The sequence below is a fragment of the Ovis canadensis genome, chromosome 2 (assembly GCF_042477335.2).
Source record: "Ovis canadensis isolate MfBH-ARS-UI-01 breed Bighorn chromosome 2, ARS-UI_OviCan_v2, whole genome shotgun sequence".
NCBI classification, from domain to species: domain Eukaryota; kingdom Metazoa; phylum Chordata; class Mammalia; order Artiodactyla; family Bovidae; genus Ovis; species Ovis canadensis.
The window spans coordinates 53502170-53523927 of record NC_091246.1 but is presented as its reverse complement, the minus strand read 5'-3'; the positions used below and the strand labels follow the sequence as shown (position 1 = coordinate 53523927).

The following is a 21758-nucleotide window of genomic DNA, read 5'->3' as shown; positions in this document are numbered from 1 at the left end:
TTCTAATTCTAAATCCATTGAAACTGTCAATAAAATGCAAGTATAAAGAAATTTCAGTATGGGCAAAGACTCAAAAAAAATTTACTCCTTACGTATCTTCTCTTAGGAAGTTTCTAAAGTATACTCAAGCAAAAGAAGAGAATAAACCAAGAAAGATTTGGAAGCCAGGAAACATGCAAACACTGAAAGGAAGTCCTAGGATAGTAGATGAATAGCAGGCCTAGAGCAGATTAAAGCAGAGGTATCCGGGTTTCTGAGGTGGTACCAATGCAGGAGACTTAAGAGATGAGGATTCCATCCCTGGATTCCATCCCTGGAGGAGGGCATGGCAACCCTCTCAAATATTCTTGCCTGGAGAATCCCCATGGACAGAGGACCCTGGCGGGCTACAATCCATAGGGTTGCAAAGAGTTGGACATGACTGAAGCGACTTAGCATGCACGCCTGCGTGGAGAGATCTGCAGTGAAAGTCTTCAAAGAGAGAATGTAGTTCTCTATTCAAATTCCTACAAGGTGGATTCAGCAGAGAAGTGGTGTAGATGCCCAGAGTAACTACACTAGCCAAGTAGCTGCTATGAATTCCTACATTTGTGAGCTTTCATGCAATCTTTCCTTTAGAAAATAGGGAATATTATCTTGGGTCACATGCTTCCTCTTGGGCATCTAGTTTAAGAAGGATGTTGCTGTTCGAGCCCAGTACAATGACTGTGAGAAAGTACAAATAGAAAATAAATTCTCTGACAGAGGATGAAGAACCGTCAGCAGACCCAAGAAGTTGATGGGCTTTGGGAAAGCAGAAAATTGCTAGATTGTACTGATAGGTAAGCCAGAATAGTGAAAGCTTTGGTGGCAATGCATTCCTGTTCAGCAGCAATGCATTCCTCAAGAGTAGTTCCAAGCTTGAGAGAGCAGGAATGGAGAGCAGGAATAAGATATGTGGATATAATAATCAGGACAACTAATTTTAAAAGTGCCCATAAAACAGCTTGGACAACCATTGGCCCTCTGTACCATCCTACCACCCCTATAGGCATCCATATAGCAAAAATAAATGCATTTGACTTCCAGTCTCAAACGAGAGAACTGCTTTCTGAAGAAATTTAACAACCTCTGCAGAGGGCTAGGGCTTCTGATGTGAGTGTCATCACTTCTGAGTAACACCCATTTTATTTTAAATTTGGGGGATTCAAGTTTGCCTGCAAGTTCCTTTTATATCCTTGGGTAAAAGCAGTGAACTAACACATTCTGCCTACCTACACAGACCTTGTGGTTCCATCTTCCCATTCAGGGGAGTGGCCTGCTAGGGAAATAAAACTATCCAAAGGAAATAAAGCCAACCTATAATGGTCAAACTACTCTTTTACTAAAAACCAGGTGCACAAAAGAAGAGGATGAGGATAAATAGAATAACTGACTCTGAAAAAAACATTATAATTCAAAAGAGAAAAGAACATTCTAAAGAATTTCACTATTCTTAGAAGAAACAATTGCACAAATAAGAATAGACTGAATTTTTTGGGGGGCTATGCTGTGGCTTGGGCATCAATCCTGGGCCAGCAGCAAGAGTGTGGAAACTTAACCACTGGACTGCTAGGGAATTCCCTACAATTTTTTAATCAAAGAATAAAATAAGCAATCTAAGAACAACAAAAAAGAATTTTGGAAAGTAACAATTACTGAAATTAAAAAATCAATAGAAGGGCTGAAATAAAGAGTCAAAAAATACTCCTAGACCTTAAAACTAAAAATCTAAGAGATAAATAATTTTTTTAATTGGAGGACGAACCAAGAACCCCCACAGGATCTCCCAGGAGTATCAGAAAGCAAAAATGGAGGGAACTGTATTGTCAAAGAAATAATAGAAGAATATTTCCTATAATTGAAGAAGAACATGAATTTCAGATTTAAAACATCCATTAAACATCATGAAATTCTAGAGCTCCAGTGGTGTTTAGAAGTACCTCAAAGTTTTCATAGAGATAAGAGTAAGATACGAGCAAACAATGAGAATTAGATTGGCAGATTTCTCACCAGCACTACTGAGTCCTGGAAACCAGGAGGTTCATACCTTCAAAGTTCTTAGTTTGACCTAGAAATCTACACCCACGCAAACTACAAATCAAGTGAGAAAGCAGACTTCTTCCTCTCATGGGAACTTTATTCTGGCTGGCAAAGGCTGCCTAGGCTTTTGCATGGCTTGCTTCTTTTCCAGGATTTAATGTCTCCCTTTCAGAGAAGCCTTCTCTACCACCCATCTAAAGTGGGCACCACCTCCACCGAGACCTTTTTTATTCTGTTAACTTGTTTTATTTTCCTCACAGCATTTAGCACTAGTTAACTTGTATTTTTCATTTCTTGTTTGTTTTCCACCTATATCCACAGGATTACAAACCCCCTGAGAGTTAAGACATTGTCTTTTATCACCACTGTATCCCAGTCCCTAGAACTGTGTTTAACATAGAATCAGTTCAGTTCAGTCACTCAGTCGTGTCCGACTCTTTGCGATCCCATGAATCGCAGCACACCAGGCCTCCCTGTCCATCAACAACTCCTGGAGTTTACTCAAACTCATGTCCACTGAGTCGGTGATGCCATCCAGCAATCTCATCCTCTGTCGTCCCCTTCTCCTCTTGCCCTCAATCTTTCCCAGCATCGGGGTCTTTTCAAATGAGTCAGCTCTTCGCATCAGGGCGCCAAAGTACTGCAGTCTCAGCTTCAGCATCAGTCTTTCCAATGAGTATTCAGGACTGATTTCCTTTAGGATGGACCAGTTGGATCTCCTTGCAGTCCAAGGGACTCTCAAGAGTCTTCTCCAACACCACAGTTTAAAAGCATCAATTCTTCGGCCCTCAGCTTTCTTTATAATCCAACTCTCACATCCATACATGACTACTGGAATATAACACATAATAGAAGCATCATTATTCTGTGCTGAGTTAGTGAGAAAGACAAATGAGTGCCTGAGCTACCAAATTATGAGCCTCTAAGGTAGAAATTATATCCATCTCTACATCCTTGGGAGTGTCTTGTACAAAGCTGTTCTCGGGAAGTATCTTTTGAATGGTTACTAAATGAAGAAATGTTCTTGAATTAGCTAGGTTCTTATCAGCTCAGCATTTTTGTTTATGTGGTATTTTTGCCAAGACATTGTCAGTGTAGTTAGATATAACGCACTCTCATTTCTCAAGCTGAAGCAGAAATTCTTCCCCATTTGAACACTTCATTTCTTCCCCATTTTTAGAAATGATTCTTAGGGGAAATTCTGACAGAGACAGGAAGCAAGATGAGTAAAGATGCTTCTTGATAAACCCATAGCTGAGCTGGAGTCTCGTCCTTTCCCTGTGCCCAGAGCTCCCCAGAGCTCACAGTGACAATGCTTTGTGAACCCTAGTCTCTTTAAGTAGGACTGTATTTGTGGGGCAAAGAAAAAAAAATCAATGTTTGAAATTTAAATGATGCCAGAAATCCAGGCTGTACTTCTGGAGTGAAGGTACAGTGAAAAGCACAGAAGTGAAGGGCCCAAGGACTGAGGAGTATTCTTTTTACAGGCTGCCTATGACTGTGATCAGCAATGGCCTTAGTTCTTGACAGACTTGAGAATCTCTTTCAGCCTTTACTGGAGACATAGTGCAAAATGGGAGGTTATCTGCTCTTCTTGGGTCTGACTGGCCCTATAATAAACAAAGTAATGTTTGGGCTTTGTAGCAACAACCAATTTCTTATTTCTTTCTTCCTATACAGAGGAAGCACTGTGAAGCTTTAGAGACTAAGCACCAATAAACCCCATCACAGCATGAATGTTTCTTAAGAAAGACACCATCTGCAAGATTTTAGAAAGTCTCAGGATGGCAGGAAAAGCTCTAGGAATGAGGAAAGAGCAGATTGTGTACTGCCCCTGCAGGCCTTTCTGAGTGGGAGAAGCCCTGCCCTCCGGGGCTTGGTCTGATACAACTGATTTCCTTTCTGGTTGAGGGGAGGGCACAGCCCTAGAAATGACTGATGGGTCATTAACAGGGATGGAGCAGAAGCAGTGTTGAAGGTCACTCTGTAATTTTCTCCCACAACTTTAGAGGGTGTCAAATTATTTATTCTAATAATTTAAAATAATAAGAAATAAATTTATATTTATAAGTAAGTAATCACTTTTCACTTTGATGCATTGGAGAAGGAAATGGCAACCCATGCCAGTGTTCTTGCCTGGAGGATCCCAGGGACGGGGGAGCCTGGTGGGCTGCCATCTATGGGGTCACACAGAGTCAGACACGACTGAGTGACTTAGCAATAGCAATAGCAACAGTAATTTAATATCATCACTTTACCTTCCTTACTTTTTATCAACTGGAGTTGATAGAGTTGGGGCAGGAGAAGTGGCAAGTAGAGGAATATGCTTTCAAATTTAATATTGGGAGGTTCGTGACATTGTACAGGAGACAGGGATAAAGACCATCCCCATGGAAAAGAAATGCAAAAAAGCAAAATGGCTACATGAGGAGGGCTTAAAATAGCTATGAAAAGAAGAGAAGTGAAAAGCAAAGGAGAAAAGGAAAGATATAAGCATCTGAATACAGAGTTCCAAAGAATAGCAAAAAGAGATAAGAAACCCTTCCTCAGCGATCAATGCAAAGAAACAGAGGAAAACAACACAATGGGAAAGACTAGAGATCTCTTCAAGAAAATTAGAGATACCAAGGGAACATTTCATGCAAAGATGGGCTCAATAAAGGACAAAAATGGTATGGACCTAACAGAAGCAGAAGATATCAAGAAGAGGTGGCAATAATACACAGAAGAACTGTACAAAAAAGATTTTCATGACCCAGATAATCACGATGGCGTGATCACTCATCTAGAGCCAGACATCCTGGAATGTGAAGTCAAGTGGGCCTTAGAAAGCATCACTATGAACAAAGCTAGTGGAGGTGATGGAATTCCAGTTGAGCTATTTCAAATCCTGAAAGATGATGCTGTGAAAGTGCTATACTCAATTGCCAGCAAATTTGGAAAACTCAGCAGTGGCCACAGGACTGAAAAAGGTCAGTTTTCATTCCAATCCCAAAGAAAGGCAATGCCAAAGAATGCTTAAACTACCGCACAATTGCACTCATCTCACATGCTAGTAAAGTAATGCTCAAAATTCTCCAAGCCAGGCTTCATCAATACGTGAACCATGAACTTCCTAATGTCAAACTGGTTTTAGAAAAGGCAGATGAACCAGAGATCAAATTGCCAACATCCGTTGGATCATGGAAAAAGCAAGAGAGTTCCAGAAAAACATCTAGTTCTTTATTGACTATGCCAAAGCCTTTGAGTGTGTGGATCACAATAAACTGTGGAAAATTCTGAAAGAGATGGGAATACCAGACCACCTGACCTGCCTCTTGAGATATCTGTATGCAGGTCAGGAAGCAACAGTTAGAACTGGACATGGAACAACAGACTGGTTCCGAATAGGAAAAGGAATATGTCAAGGCTGTGTATTATCACCCTGCTTATTTAACATATATGCAGAGTACATCATGAGAAACTCTGGGCTGGAAGAAATACAAGCTGGAATCGTTTTCCAGGAGAAATATCAATAACCTCAGGTATGCAGATGACACCACCCTTATGGCAGAAAGTGAAGAGGAACTAAAAATCCTCTTGATGAAAGTGAAAGTGGAGAGTGAAAAAGTTGGCTTAAAGCTCAACATTCAGAAAACAAAGATCATGGCATCCGGTCCCATCACTTCATGGGAAATAGATGGGGAAACAGTGGAAACAGTGTCAGACTTTATTTTGGGGGGCTCCAAAATCACTGCAGATGGTGACTGCAGCCATGAAATTAAAAGACGCTTACTCCTTGGAAGAAAAGTTCTGACCAACCTAGATAGCATATTCAAAAGCAGAGACATTACTTTGCCGACTAAAGTCCATCTAGTCAAGGCTATGGTTTTTCCTGTGGTCATGTATGGATGTGAGAGTTGGACTGTGAAGAAAGCTGAGCACTGAAGAATTGATGCTTTTGAATTGTGGTGTTGGAGAAGACTCTTGAGAGTCCCTTGGACTGCAAGGAGATCCAACCAGTCCATTCTGAAGGCGATCAGCCCTGGGATTTCTTTGGAAGGAATGATGCTAAAGCTGAAACACCAGTACTTTGGCCACCTCATGCGAAGAGTTGACTCATTGGAAAAGACTCTGATGCTGGGAGGGATTGGGGGCAGGAGGAGAAGGGGACGACAGAGGATGAGATGGCTGGATGGCATCACGGACTCGATGGATGTGAGTCTGAGTGAACTCCAGGAGTTGGTGATGGACAAGGGGGCCTGGCGTGCTGTGATTCATGGGGTCACAAAGAGTCGGACACGACTGAGCGACTGAACTGAAATGAACATGGAAGATGACTCTACACATGGACATCACCAGATGGTCAATACCTAAATCAGATTAATTATATTCTTTGCAGCCAAAGATGGAGACGCTCTATACAGTCAGCAAAAACAAGACTGGGAGCTGACTGTGTCTCAGATCATGAACTCCTTATTTTCAAATTCAGACTTAAATTTAAGGAAATAGGGAAAGCCACTAGACCACTCAGGTATGACCTAAATCAAATACCTTACAATTATACAGTGGAAGTGAGAAATAGATTCAAGGGATTAGATCTGTATGGCAGAGTACCTGAAGAACTATGGGTGGAGGTTCGGAGGTTCATGACATTGTACAGGAGGCAGGGATAAAGACCATCCCCAAGAAAAAGAAATGCTAAAGGGCAAAATGGTTGTCTGAGGAGCCTTACAAAAAGCTGAGAAAAGAAGAGAAGCTGAAGGCAAAGGAGAAAAGGAAGGATATACGCATCTGAATGCAGAGTTCCAAAGAATAGGAAGGAGAGATAAGAAAGCCTTTCTCAGGGATCCATGCAAACAAATAGAGGAAAATAACAGAATGGGAAAGACTAGAGATCTCTTCAAGAAAACTAGAGATACCAAGGGAACATTTCATGCAAAGATGGGCCCAATAAAGGACAGAAATGGTATGGACCTAACAGAAGCAGAAGATATTAAGAGGTGGCAAGAATACACAGAAGAACTATACAAAAAAGATCTTCACGACCCAGATAACCACAATGGTGTGAATACTGGACTAGAGCCAAACATCCTGGAATGTGAAGTCAAGAGGACCATAGGAAGCATCGCTATGAACAAAGCTAGTGGAGGTGATGGAATTCCAGTTGAGCTATTTCAAACCCTAAAAGATGATTCTGTGGAAGTGCTGCACTCAGTATACCAGTAAATTTGGAAAACTCAGTAGTGGCCGCAGGACTGGAAAGGGTCAGTTTTCATTCCTAATACAAAGAAAAGCAATGCCAAAGAATGCCCAAACTACCACATGATTGCACTCATTTCACACGCTAGTAAAGTAATGCTCAAAATTCTCCAAGCCAGGCTTCAACAGCATGTGAACCGTGAACTTCCAGATGTTCAAGCTGGATTTAGAAAAGGCAGAGGAACCAGATATCAAATTGCCAACATCTGCTGGATCATTGAAAAAGCAAGAGAGCTCCAGAAAAACATCTATTTCTGCTTTATTGACTATGCCAAAGCCTTTGAGTGTGTGGATCACAATAAACTGTAGAAAATTCTGAAAGAGATGGGAATACCAGACCACCTGACCTACCTCCTAAGAAATGTGTATGCAGGTCATGAAGCAACAGTTAGAACTGGACATGGAGGTACACACTGGTTCCAAATTGGGAAAGGAGTACCTCAAGACTGTATATTATCACCCTGGTTATTTAACTTATGTGCAGAGTACATCATGAGAAATGCCGGGCTGGAGGAAGCACAAGGTGGAATCAAGATTGCCAGGAGAAATATCAATAATCTCAGATATGCAGATGATACCACCCTTATGGCAGAAAGTGAAGAAGAACAAAAGAGCCTCTTGTTGAAAGTAAAAGAGAGTGAAAAATTTGGCTTAAAACTCAACATTCAGAAAACTAAAATCATGGCATCTGGTCCTGTCACCTCATGGCAAATAGATGGGGAAACAATGGAAACAGTGACAGACTTTATTTTGGGAAGCTCCAAAATCACTGCAGATGGTGACTGCAGCCATGAAATTAAAAAACGCTTGCTCCTTGGAAGAAAAGCTATGACCAACCTAGAAAGCATATTAAAAAGCAGAGACATTACTTTGCCAACAAAGGTCCATCTAGTCAAGGCTATGGTTTTTCCAGTAGTCATGTATGGATGTGAGAGTTGGACTATAAAGAAAGCTGAGCACTGAAGAAATGATGCTTTTAAATTGTGGTGTTGGAGAAGACTCTTGAGAGTCCCTTGGACAGCAAAGATATCCAACCAGTCCATCCTAAAGGAAATCAGTCCTGAATGTTCATTGGAAGGACTGATGCTAAAGCTATAACTCCAATACTTTGGGCCACCTGATGGAAGAACTTACTCATTTGAAAAGACTCTAATGTTGGGAAAGATTGAAGGCAAGAGGAGAAGGGGACGACAGAGGATGAGATGGTTAAATGCCATCATCGATTTGATGGACATGAGTTCAAGCAGGCTCTGGGAGTTGGTGATGGACAGGGAATTCTGGTGTACTGTAGTCTGTGGGATTGCAAAGAGTCAGACACAACTGAGTGACTGAACTGAACTGACATGGATGGTTCAAAAGGAAAGCACAGCCAGTAGAACTCATCATTAAAGTTTAATCTGAGCCATGAGGATAAGCCATTCTGTCACATAACTCAGTGAAGAGAAGCAGAACAAAGAGGGAGTAAGATTAAGAAGAGTTTTATGACCCCAGAGAAATCTGCATCACAAAGAATGGAACTACTCAATATGAATCTGTACTAGGCTAAGAATAAAAGCAGATTTTGTTCTTTTTTATCTTAATGCTCCTGCTTTATTCTCTTTCATCCCTCATTCAACTCTCAAATCTCAAATATTGAATGATATTGAGGGTTTATTACTAACTTTTTAAGTGATAAAGGTATCATGATTTTGTGTTTAAGTAAGATCCTTTAAAGATATATATTAAACAGTTTGCAAATAAAATTATATAATGTGAGAAATTTGCTTAAAATAAAAGAGAGGACAGAGGAGATTTGGAATAAAATAAAACCGGCCATGAATTGATCATTGATGAAGCTGGGTGATGGATACATAGGGGTTCATTATAGTATTTAATATCTTAATATGTGTTTGAAGTTTTTATAATAAAAAAGATTTTTAAATCTCATTTTTTGAGAATGGTCCTAGTTAGATCTGCTTCTTCTGACTTCATACTCTTGTCTTCAAAGACTTTCTATTAGTGACTCAAAGTTGAGACCTGCAGTTTTCTACCAGTAGAGATGGGTTACTTTGAACAGTTCACACCTTGTGACAAAGGGCATAGGTTTGAAGACCTCTGAGTAGACTTAGAAGTTCACAGTAACATAATACATGTCTTCTTTGTAGATATGTGGGCATATGATGCTGATGGAATGTAAAATTGTATAACCACTTTGGAAAGCATTTGGCAGTTTCTTAAAGAGTTGGGCACTTATCAAAAATTACAGAATTCCCTTTTTCATAGCTGAATAATGTTCCATTGTAGTGTGTGTGTGTTTGTGTCTGTGTGTGTGAGTGTGTGTGTATCACATTTTCTTTATCCATTCTTCTGTCGATAGACAGATTGTTTCCATGTCTTGGCCGTTGCAAATAATGCTTCAATGAACATGGGAGTGGAGATATCTCTTCAAGATAGTGATTTAATTTCCTTTGGATATATACCCTGAGGTGGGTTATATAGTAGTTTTATTTTTAATTTTCTGAGGAACCTCTGTACTGTTTTTCAAAGTGACTGTACCAATTTACATTCCCACCAAGAGTATCATGATAGTTAGTGATGTTTATCTTTTCATGTACCTATTGGCCATTTGAATATCTTCTTTGGAAAAATGTCTGTTCAGGACCTTTGCCCATTTTTTAATTGATTTTTTTTTTTTTGCTATTGAGTTATTTTCTTAAATATTTGGGATATTAACTCCTTATCAGATACATAGTTTGCAAATATCTTCTCCTGTTCAATTGATTGACTTTTTATTTTGTTGATTGTTTCTTTTGCTGTGCAGACACTTTTTAGTTTTATGTAAATCCCACTTGTTTATTTTTGCTTTTGTTGCTGGTGCTTTGGATGTCATATTCATAAGATCATGTCCAAGACTTCTGTCGAGGAGTTTTTTCTCCCTGTTTCTATGTTTTCTTTAGGAGTTTTTTGGTTTGAGGTTTCACATTTAAACCTTCTGATTCATACCAAGTTAATTTTTGTGAGTCGTATAAGATCAGGGTCCAGTTTCATTCTTTTGCATGCATATGTCCAATTTTTCCAATACCATCTTGTCTCCCTTTCAAATATTAATTGACTAGAAGTGCATGGGTTTATTTGGGGGCTCACAGTTCTGTTCCATTGGCCTATATGTCTGTTTTTATGCCAGTACCTTACTGTTTTGATTACTATATCTTTACAATATAGTTTGAAATCAGGAAATGAGATACATTCACCTTACATCTTCCTCAAGATTACTCTGACTGTTTGAAGTCTTTCATGCTTTCATATAAGTTTTAGGATTGTTTTTTTCTATTTCTGTAAAAAAAAAAATTGCCATTGAAATCTTGATAGGGATTGTATTGAATCTATAGATAGCATGAATAGTACAGACATTTTAACAATGATTAACTCTTCCAATCTGTGAACATGAGATATCTTTCCATTTACTTGTTTTCTTCAGTTTCTTTCATTAATGCCTCAGTCCTATTTGATTATGGTGTATGATCATTTTAAAATGCTGTTATATTTGGTTTACTATTGGGAAACTTTGCATTCATCAGGGATATTGGCCTGTGTTTCCTTTTCTTATAATGTCCTTGTCTGGCTTTGGTACCAGAGTCATGCTGGCCTTGTAAAATGAGTTCAGGATTATTATCCCCTCCTCCTCAAAGTCCTTTTCTAAACATAGTTCTCAAATCCGTCTTATTTCTTTGCAGCCTTTCCCCTCCATGCCCTTTCTCTCAACCTAAGAGTCAGACACAACTAAGTGACTTCACTTCTTGACTAATGGCAAGAAAGTTGATGTTATCTAGAAAAGAACAGTAATCTTAGTTCAATAAGAAGGTATCATCTTTAATCTGAATATTACCCCTAGGCTGATTCATTTTATTCAGTTAGAAAGAATTATTGGGCCTTGTTTGCTTAAGATCTCAATCTTATCTCTTTTTTCCTCTTTAGTGTCTAAAAGTAAAGGCTTTTCCAGTTCTTTGATGACCCAAGTGAAAGTGAAAGTAAAGTCATTCAGTCGTGTCTGACTCTTTGTGGCTCCATGGACTGTAGCCCACCAGGCTCCTCAGTCCATGGAATTCTCCAGGCAAGAGTACTGGAGTGGGTTGCCATTTCCTTCTCCAGGGGATCTTCCCGACCCAGGGATTGAACCTGGGTCTTCTCCATTGCAGGCAGATGCTTTACCGTCTGAGCCACAGGGAAGCCTCAAATTTCACTCTATTCCTCTTGCAGTTATTCGCCTACTTCAAATCTTTCCTTTGTCAAAGTCAGCCCACACACACTAATATTCTAATTATTTCCAACCACTTCCCTTAGAGCTCTAGGCTCAGTAGGCACATGGTCTGCCTTCCTATTTTACCATCTTCTTTCTGTAAACATGATTGCCATATTGTCAGCCTTTTACATCCATTTCCTTCTCACCTCCCCACCTGCAACTGCTAATCCAGTGTGACACTTTTTATACTTTTGTTAAAGCAGAACCTCACTTCAATAATGGAGTAATTAAGAGCTTGGGTTCTGGAACTGGTCCAAAACCTGTCTCTCCTGGATAGTAGCCAGATAACTTCAGGCAAAATACTTTTCCATTCTTAATATCAAGTTTATTATCTATTATTAAAAGACAAGAATAATATTAAATAATACACATAGAGTACTTAGCACTGTTATTGGCACTTAATATTTAATGCATTTTAGTTACTGTTTTGTCCTATCAAAATCCCAAGGACAGCTCCTGCTGGGCTTTCTTTTCTGTCTTGTAGGCTGCTGCCTAGAGACTATGAGCTTCAGGAGGGACCTCCCCACCCCGCCCTCCAAGAAAAGAGAGAAGCTTTGTTGAGAGAGAGACTCCAGATGGTAGAACTAAAGCAGTACATCTTGGATGAAATGTTAATTTAATTCTTTTTTTGATTTCTAGATTTTCCTGTTTTTAGGCTGCATGTGTTTTCTCCTAGCAGTTGGTCATTACATTTGGGAAAACAACAAAGGTTACTACTTCCAGGATTATCTGCCGTGGAAAGACTATGTCTCTTCATCAGTTTTCTCTGCCACCCTTATCTTCTGGTCCTACTTCATTATCCTCAACACCATGGTGCCTATTTCCCTCTACGTCAGGTAGGCTTCTTTGACAGCTGAGGGAGGAGCTGACTTCTTCTGGGGGAGGATACTTCCTTCTTATTCCCCAACTAGACTATGAACTTTCAGGAAACACAGATGCTGTGCTCTTTAACTCTTTACTTTCCAGAGTGCCTGGTGCACAAAACACTCTGAGAAATATTTAGAGTCTCCATAAATGCTTTCTATGTCCAGAATACTGTGCTAGATACTATGTGGGTTATATAATAAAAAAATTATTCCTACCCTCAAATAATTTATAATGTACATGACTAAATAAGTCATAAAACACATGAAATAATTAGAAAACAATGCACACAAATTTTGTGTTTAGGTACAAGCTAGGCAGCCCCTAGTTTATCAATGACCCAAATTCTAAACAGTCATTTGTAAATGACTCAGAACTCAGAATGCTTTTTCCCCCAGAAACAATGTAGCAAACTGCAGGTGGGTGTGATTATGACTTAAATTCTGGTTCCTAAAAATTGGAGAAGGGATTTCTTTGGAAGGAATGATGCTAAAGCTGAAACACCAGTACTTTGGCCACCTCATGTGAAGAGTTGACTCATTGGAAAAGACTCTGATGCTGCGAGGGATTGGGGGCAGGAGGAGAAGGGATTGACAGAGGATGAGATGGCTGGATGGCATCACTGACTCGATGGACGTGAGTCTGAGTGGACCCTGGGAGTTGGTGATGGACAGGGAGGCCTGGCGTGCTATGATTCATGGGGCCGCAAAGAGTCGGACATGACTGAGCAACTGAACTGAACTGAAAGGATGTTTCCTTCCCCTTTTCATGAGCACCTTGGACAAAAATTTGAAATATAGATAAAATAAGTTTTTACTGTATTTTAATCTCCTTTTTCGAGTTCCAGCATTCCCTTTCACATAAACGGACCCAAACACATTTTCTGCATCCTTTTCGGGTTTTCTAAACCCTACATTGTGGCATCCCAACCCTAAAAGCACCCTATATGCGTGTGTGCTAAGTTAGCTAAATTATCTTACTAATTAAACATTTATTGAACACCTACTGTGTTACCAACAAAGGTACCAACAAAGGTCCGTCTAGTGAAAACTACGGTTTTTTCAGTAGTCATGTATGGATGTGAGAGTTGGACTATAAAGAAAGCTGAGCGCCGAAGAATTGATGCTTTTGAACTGTGGTGTTGGAGAAGACTTTTGAGAGTCCCTTGGACTGCAAGGAGATCCAGCCAGCCCATCCTAAAGGAAGTGCCTGAATATTCATTGGAAGGACTGACTGATGCTGAAGCTGAAACTGCAATACTTTGGCCACCTGATGCAAAGAACTGACCCATTGGAAAAGACCCTGATGCTGGGAAAATTTGAAGGTGGGAGGAGAAGGGGATGACAGAGGATGAGATGGTTGGATGGCATCACCGATGCAATGGACATGAGTTTGAGTAAGCTCCGGGAGTTGGTGACGGGTGGAGAAGCCTGGCATGCTGCAGTCCATGGGGTCACAAAGAGTCTGAACAACTGAGTGACTGAACTGACTATGTGCCAAGCACTATATTAGGTTACAGAGAAAGATACATGAATAATAAGACAGCCCTTCCTCTAGATAAGCTTACACCATAGCCATGGAAACAGATACTTAAGTAAATAATTAAGAACAATATGAAGAATGATGTAATAGAAATTACTATGGGAGCCTAGAAAAGGAATAGGTTGGTTCCACCTATAGAGTCTTAGGGATTTACAGAAAAAAGTAATCATCAAACTGATACATGAGAAAAGAGGAGCATTTACCAATAAGAAAATACAAAAATAATATTACAAGCAGAAAGATCAGTATGTACAAAGATTAGAGGTTTGTAAAAGCTTGATCTGGTCATAGAACAGTGAGTGAGCCTAGACTGAGGTGTTGGATGGTAATTTAGGATTAGATTCAGGAGAACCTTGAATGCTAGGTCAAGGAGTTTGGGCTTTATCCTAAAAGCAGCAGAGATCTTTCTAAGGAAAGAAATGTCATTAAGTGTCTGAGTTTAGAGAGATTGCTATGGTGACTGGTATGGTGAAGGAAGAGAGGGGTCAAAACTCAAAACATGAGGACTAATAAAGTCAATAATGAGGGCATGAGCACCACCTCCCTCACCTCAAACAAAAGATTCGTGTTGCTCAATGCAGCTGTCTCAGACAGGGGTTACTAATGAAGCAATGAAATAACACACACTAAATATGAATGTATTAAAAGGCAAAATGATAGGATACTGAAAGAGGAACTCCCCAGGTCAGTAGGTGCCCAATATGCTACTGGAGATTAGTGGAGAAATAACTCCAGAAAGAATGAAGGGATGGAGCCAGAGCAAAAAACAATACCCAGTTGTGGGTGTGACTGGTGATAGAAGCAAGGTCCGATGTTATAAAGAGCAATATTGCATAGGAACCTGGAATGTTAGGTCCATGAATTAAGGCAAGTTGGAAGTGGTCAAACAGGAGATGGCAAGAGTGAATGTCAACATTCTAAGAATCAGCGAACTAAAATGGAATGGAATGGGTGAATTTAACTCAGATGACCGTTATATCTACTACTGTGGGCAGGAATCCCTCCGAAGAAATGGAGTAGCCATCATGGTCAACAAAAGAGTCCAAAATGCAGTACTTGGATACAGTCTCAAATACGACAGAATGATCTCTGTTCGTTTCCAAGGCAAACCATTCAATATCATAGTAATCCAAGTCTATGCCCCAACCAGTAATGCTGAAGAAGTTGAGGTTGAACGGTTCTATGAAGACCTACGAGACCTTTTAGAACTAACACCCAAAAAGATGTCCTTTTCATTATAGGGGACTGGAATATAAAAGTAGGAAGTCAAGAAACACCTGGAGTAACAGGCATATTTGGCCTTGGAATACGGAATGAAGCAGGGCAAAGGCTAACAGACTTTTGCCAAGAGAACGCACTGGTCACAGCAAACACCCTCTTCCAGCAACACAAGAGAAGACTCTACACATGGACATCACCAGATGGTCAACACCAAAATCAGATTGATTATATTCTTTGCAGCCAAAGATGGAGAAGCTCTATACAGTCCACAAAAACAAGACCAGGAACTGACTGTGGCTCAGATCATGAGCTCCTTATTGCCAAATTCAGACTTAAATTGAAGAAAGTAGGGGAAACCACTAGACCATTCAGGTATGACCTAAATCAAATCCCTTGTGATTATACAGTGGAAGTGAGAAATAGATTTAAGGGCCTAGATCTGATATATAGAGTGGCTGATGAACTATGGACGGAGGTTTGTGACATTGTACAGGAGACAGGGGTCAAGACCATCCCCATGGAAAAGAAATGCAAAAAAGCAAAATGGCTACATGGGGAGGCCTTACAAATACCTGTGAAAAGAAGAGAAGTGAAAAGCAAAGGAGAATAGGAAAGATATAAGCATCTGAATGCAGAGTTCCAAAGAATAGCAAGGAGAGATAAGAAAGCCTTCCTCAGCGATCAATGCAAAGAGATAGAGGAAAAGAACAGAATGGGAAAGACTAGAGATCTCTTCAAGAAAATTAAAGATACCAAGGGAACATTTCATGCAAAGATGGACTCAATAAAGGACAAAAATGGTATGGACCTAACAGAAGCAGAAGATATTAAGAAGAGGTGGCAAGAATATACAGAAGAACTGTACAAAAAAGATCTTCATGACCAAGATAATCATGATGGTATGATCACTCACCTAGAGCCAGACATCCTGGAATGTGAAGTTAAGTGGGCCTTAGAAAGCATCACTATGGACAAAGCTGGTGGAGGTGATGGAATTCCAGTTGAGCTATTTCAAATCCTGAAAGATGATGCTGTGAAAGTGCTATACTCAATATGCCAGCAGATTTGGAAAACTCAGCAGTGGCCATAGGACTGGAAAAGGTCAGTTTTCATTCCAATCCCAAAGAAAGGCAATGCCAAAGAATGCTCAAACTACCACATAACTGCACTCATCTCACATGCTAGTAAAGTAATGCTCAAAATTCTCCAAGCCAGGCTTCAGCAATATGTGAACCATGAACTTCCAGATGTTCAAGCTGGATTTAGAAAAGGCAGAGGAACCAGAGATCAAATTGCCAACATCCACTGGATCATGGAAAAAGCAAGAGAGTTCCAGAAAAACATCTCCTTCTGCTTCATTGACTTTGCCAAAGCCTTTGACTGTGTGAATCACAACAAACTGAGGAAAATTCTGAAAGAGATGGGAATACCAGACCACCTGACCTGCCTCTTGGGAAACCGATATGCAGGTCAGGAAGCAACAGTTAGAACTGGACATGAAACAACAGACTGGTTCCAAACAGGAAAAGGAGTACATCAAGGCTGTATATTGTCACCCTGGTTATTTAACTTCTATGCAGAGTACATCTTGAGAAACGCTGGGGTGGAGGAAGCACAAGATGGAATTAAGATGCCGGGAGAAACATCAATAACCTCAGATATGCAGATGACACCACCCTTGTGGCAGAAAGTGAAGAGGAGCTAAAAAGCCTCTTGATGAAAGTGAAAGAGAAGAGTGAAAAAGTTGGCTTAAAACTCAACATTAAGAAAACAAAGATCATGGCATCTGGTCCCATCACTTCATGAGAAAACAGTGGAAACAGTGGCAGACTTTAGTTTTGAGGGGCTCCAAAATCACTGCTGATGGTGACTACAGCCATGAAATTAAAAGACACTTACTCCTTGGAAGAAAAGTTATGACCAACCTAGATAGCATATTCAAAAGCAGAGACATTACTTTGCCAACAAAGGTCCGTCTAGTCAAGGCTGTGGTTTTTCCCGTGGTCATGTATGGATGTGAGAGTTGGACTGTGAAGAAAGCTGAGCACTGAAGAATTGATGCTTTTGAATTGTGGTGTTGGAGAAGACTCTTGAGAGTCCCTTGGACTGCAAGGAGATCCAACCAGTCCTTTCTAAAGGAGATCAGCCCTGGGTGTTCTTTGGAAGGAATGATGCTAAAGCTGAAACACCAGTACTTTGGCCACCTCATGCGAAGAGTTGATTCATTGGAAAAGACTGATGCTGGGAGGGATTGGGGGCAGGAGGAAAAGGGGATGACAGAGGATGAGATGGCTGGATAGCATCACCGGCTCGAAGGACATGAGTTTGAGTGAACTCTGGGAGATGGTGATGGACAGGGAGGCCTGGCGTGCTGTGATTCATGGGGTCACAAAGAGTCGGACACGACTGAGCGACTGAACTGAATTGAACTGAAATATGAATGATGATAGGAAGGATGGCACTTAAAAAGTCTGCACTGTTTTAAAATGAAGATGCTTGTTAACCATGTTGTTTTTTAGTTGCTAAGTCATGTCCAGCTCTTTTGTGACCCCATGGACTGTGGCCTGCCATGCTCCTCTGTCCATGGGATTCTCCAAGCAAGAATACTGGAGTGCGTTGCCATTTCCTTCTCCAGGTGATCTTCCCAACCCAGGAATCAAACCCACATCTCCTGCATTGGCTGAGCCACGAGGGAAGCCATAGGGAATCCATAAAGCATGTTATGTCGAATAAAAGTGGAATGTGACTCACACAACTGGGAAAATTCAGATAAAAATGGAAAGGAAGCTGTTTTAGTAAAAAGCTACCCTACGGGCAGGCTGGGTCTGCCGAGAAATTTATCAGAGGATCAGCTCCTGTAAGCTGTTTCTGAGTCTCGCAGATCTTCCCCTTCCTCTTCTGAAACAAAGAAGCACTGTCTCCAGTCTCAAGTATCTCTCCTCCCCATCAATGAGTTTATGTGATAGCAGCAATACCCCTCTAATTAAGCTTTGGTTGCCTTTTATAAACTAGCTTAATTCTGTCAGGCCTTGCATTGTTACAGAATTTTTAAAATTTTGAAAGAAGTAGTATAAAGGGAATATGCTTCAGCAAAGTTAATCAGTGTATCTGGTAATCAAGTAAAGACTTGAGTGATAATGATCAAAGTAGAATTACATTGGATTGGCTAGTATGAAGGGTCCTTCAAGATTGTAGGTTCTGAGAGAAGGTATTCTGATTTTCATTTCTACCACAGGACTGGAAAGAAGGAAACCAGGGGGATGAATTTACTTGCCCTGCATTGACCCAGGACCCTTCTTTTCTTGCTTTCTCCTTAGTGTTGAGATAATAAGATTGGGCAACAGTTTCTATATCAACTGGGATCAGAAGATGTTTTATGAACCGAAGAACATGCCAGCACAGGCTCGTACCACCACCCTTAATGAGGAGCTCGGCCAGGTCAAATACGTGTTCTCTGACAAAACAGGGACCCTGACTCAAAACATTATGATTTTCAACAAGTGTTCAATTAACGGGATGTTATATGGTATGCATATCTTTCTGCTTTCCCTTAATCTTGGGGAAATTTTACTTTGCAGGTTGTTCTCAGGAATAATCTATCTCTAAATTTATATGTCTCTAAATTTACATTTTCTTACTCTTACAACTTGCTGTCCACTAAGCAAAGATCACCTAGTCCATTCAGTTCTAACCAAAAAACACTTATGTAGCACATTATAGATGCCATCCATTGTGTGGGACATTGGAAATATAAAGATGTATAAGACTTAATCTCTGTCTTCAGAGAATTGCCAGTGTCTTGGGAATGTTAGTTACTCACATTAAATCAGATGGTGCAACCAGGATGTTACTGAAGCTGCTATTCTCCTGATTCTGCCTCAGTCCAATAAACAGTCTAGAAAGAAGCCATCAAAGGGTGTTCAGAATTTGATCAGTGTCTCCCATACCCAGTTGTTCATTTATTTCCTGTGTTAGAGGTGCTTGTTTTTGTGATAGTGTTAAGTGTTCATATGTATGAACATTATGGCAGTAACTAGCAAAGGAAAGCAATCACATCGAAAAAGCTAGAGCACATGGAATATTCTTCTGGGGTGATGAAAAAGCTTTGAAGCTAGAAAGATGTGGTGGTTGCAAAACATTGTGAACGCACTAAATGCCCTGAATTGTACACTTTAAAATGTACGATTTTTTTAAATTTAAGAATTAAATTTAAAAATTAAAGTTAAAATATTTTTAAAAGCTAGAGCATTCTAATATTTTCTATTACTCCTGCCAAACAAGTTTTCACATGTATAAACTCTGAAAGCTTATTTTTGGGTGGTTGATTTGGGTGAGGATCTTAATTTTTAACTCATTGTAAGACCTGATCATATGCTAGGTAGGGTTGCAAAGGGTCTTGGGTGTTTCTGCACTTGGCATCAAACTGTCTTCCACCCCCAATCTGTCTATGCTATCTAGTGGTCAAGAACCTAATTCCAAGTGAATTCAAGTTCCACAAGAATCCACCTTCCAATTCTGGAGACTTGAGTTTGATCCCTGATAGGGAAACTGAGATTCCACATATGGTGAAGCAACTAAGCCCTTACACCACAACTACTGAGCCCACACCCTCTGGAACCCAAAAGCCACAACTTAAGAAACAGGCACGCTGCAACTAAAACCCAATGAAGCCAAATAAATAAATATTTTTAAAGTCCTACTTTAAATTACTATGAAAAAAAAAGTAAAAGTATTCTCTCAGTAGTGTCCAACTCTTTGTGATCCCATGGACTGTAGCCAAACAGGCTCTTCTGTACATGAAATTCTCTAGACAAGAATACTGAAGTGGATAGCCATTCCTTCTCCAAGGGGCTCTTCCCAACCCAGGGATCAAACCCAGATCTACTGCACTGCAGGCAGATCCGTATGACCCAGTAATTCCATTCCTAAGTATATACCAAAAAGAGGAAAAAGAAAACAAGGATTCAAACAGAGAGATGTATGCGTGTTCATGGCAGCAGTATCCACAATAGCCAAAGGTGGAAACAACCCATGTTTCCATCAGCAATTGAATAGGTAAACAAACTGTGATATATCCATTTAATGGAATATTGCTGTTAATCAGTCACCAAGTCATGTATGCCTCTTCGTGATCCCATGGACTGCAGCAAGCGAGGTTTCCCTGTCCCTCACCATCTCCTAGGGTTTGCCCAAGTTCATGTCCACTGAATCAGTGATCATTGAATCAGCCATCCAACCATCTCATCCTTTTGCCCTCTTCTCCTTCTGCCTTCAATCTTTCCCAGCATCAGGGTCTTTTCTAATGAGTCAGCGGTTTGAATCAGGTAGCTAAACTATTGGAGCTTCAGCTTCAGCATCAGTTCTTCTAAAGAGTATTCGGGATTGATTTCCTTTTAGATTGACTGTTTTGATCTCCTTGCTTTCCAGGGGACTCTCAAGAGTCTTCACCAGCACCACAGTTTGAAAGCATCAATTCTTCAGCGCTCTGCCTTCTTTACTGCCCAGCTCTCACATTTGTATATTCCAATGAACACCCAGGAATGATCTCCTTTAGGATGGACTGGTTGGATCTCCTTGCAGTCCAAGGGACTCTCAAGAGTCTTCTCCAACACCACAATTCAAAAGCATCAATTCTTCAGTGCTCAGCTTTCTTTATAGTCCAACTCTCACATCCATACATGACCACTGGAAAAACCATAGCCTTGACTAGGTGGACCTTTGTTGACAAAGTAATGTCTCTGCTTTTTAATATGCTGTCTAGGTTGGTCATAACTTTCCTTCCAAGGAGTTCAGTTTAGTTCAGTCACTCAGTCATGTCCCAACTCTTTGCAATCCCATGAATTACAGCATGCCAGGCCTCCCTGTCCATCACCAACTCCCAGAGTTCACCCAAACCCATGTCCATTGAGTGGTTGATGCCATCCAACCATCTCATCCTCTGTTGTCCCCTTCTCCTCCTGCCCCCAATCTTCCCTAGCATCAGGGTCTTTTCAAATGAGTCAGCTCTTCACATCAGGTAGCCAAATATTGCAGTTTCAGCTTCAGCATCAGTCCTTCCAATGAACATTCAGGACTGATTTCATTTAGGATGGACTGGTTGGATCTCCTTGCAGTCCAAGGGACTCTCAAGAGTCTTCTCCAACACCACAATTCAAAAGCATCAATTCTTCAGCCCTCAGCTTTCTTTATAGTCCAACTCTCACATCCATACATGACCATGGGAAAAACCATAGCCTTGACTAAATGGACCTTTGTTGGCAAGGTAATGTCTCTGCTTTTGAATATGCTATCTAGGTTGGTCATAACTTTTCTTCCAAGGAGTAAGTGTCTTTTAATTTCATGGCTGCAATCACCATCAGCAGTGATTTTGGAGCCCAGAAAAATAAAGTCTGACACTGTTTCCATTGTTCCCCCACCTATTTGCCATGAAGTGATGGAACCAGATGCAATGACCTTAGTTTTCTGAATGTTGAGCTTTAAGCCAACTTTTCACTCTCCTCTTTCACTTTCATCAAAAGGCTCTTTAGTTCTTCTTCAGTTTCTGCCATAA

At 40.4% G+C, this 21758-nt stretch overlaps 1 protein-coding gene across 1 annotated transcript in view; it reads left to right on the top strand.

The window, feature by feature from the left end:
- Window positions 1–21758, top strand: part of LOC138433493 (phospholipid-transporting ATPase FetA-like) — a 124764-nt gene that overhangs the window by 71648 nt on the left and 31358 nt on the right. The window contains exons 13-14 of the mRNA XM_069576255.1: window positions 12221–12417; window positions 18526–18734. Coding sequence (XP_069432356.1) covers window positions 12221–12417; window positions 18526–18734 — 406 coding nt within the window. The remainder of the gene's footprint in view (window positions 1–12220; window positions 12418–18525; window positions 18735–21758) is intronic.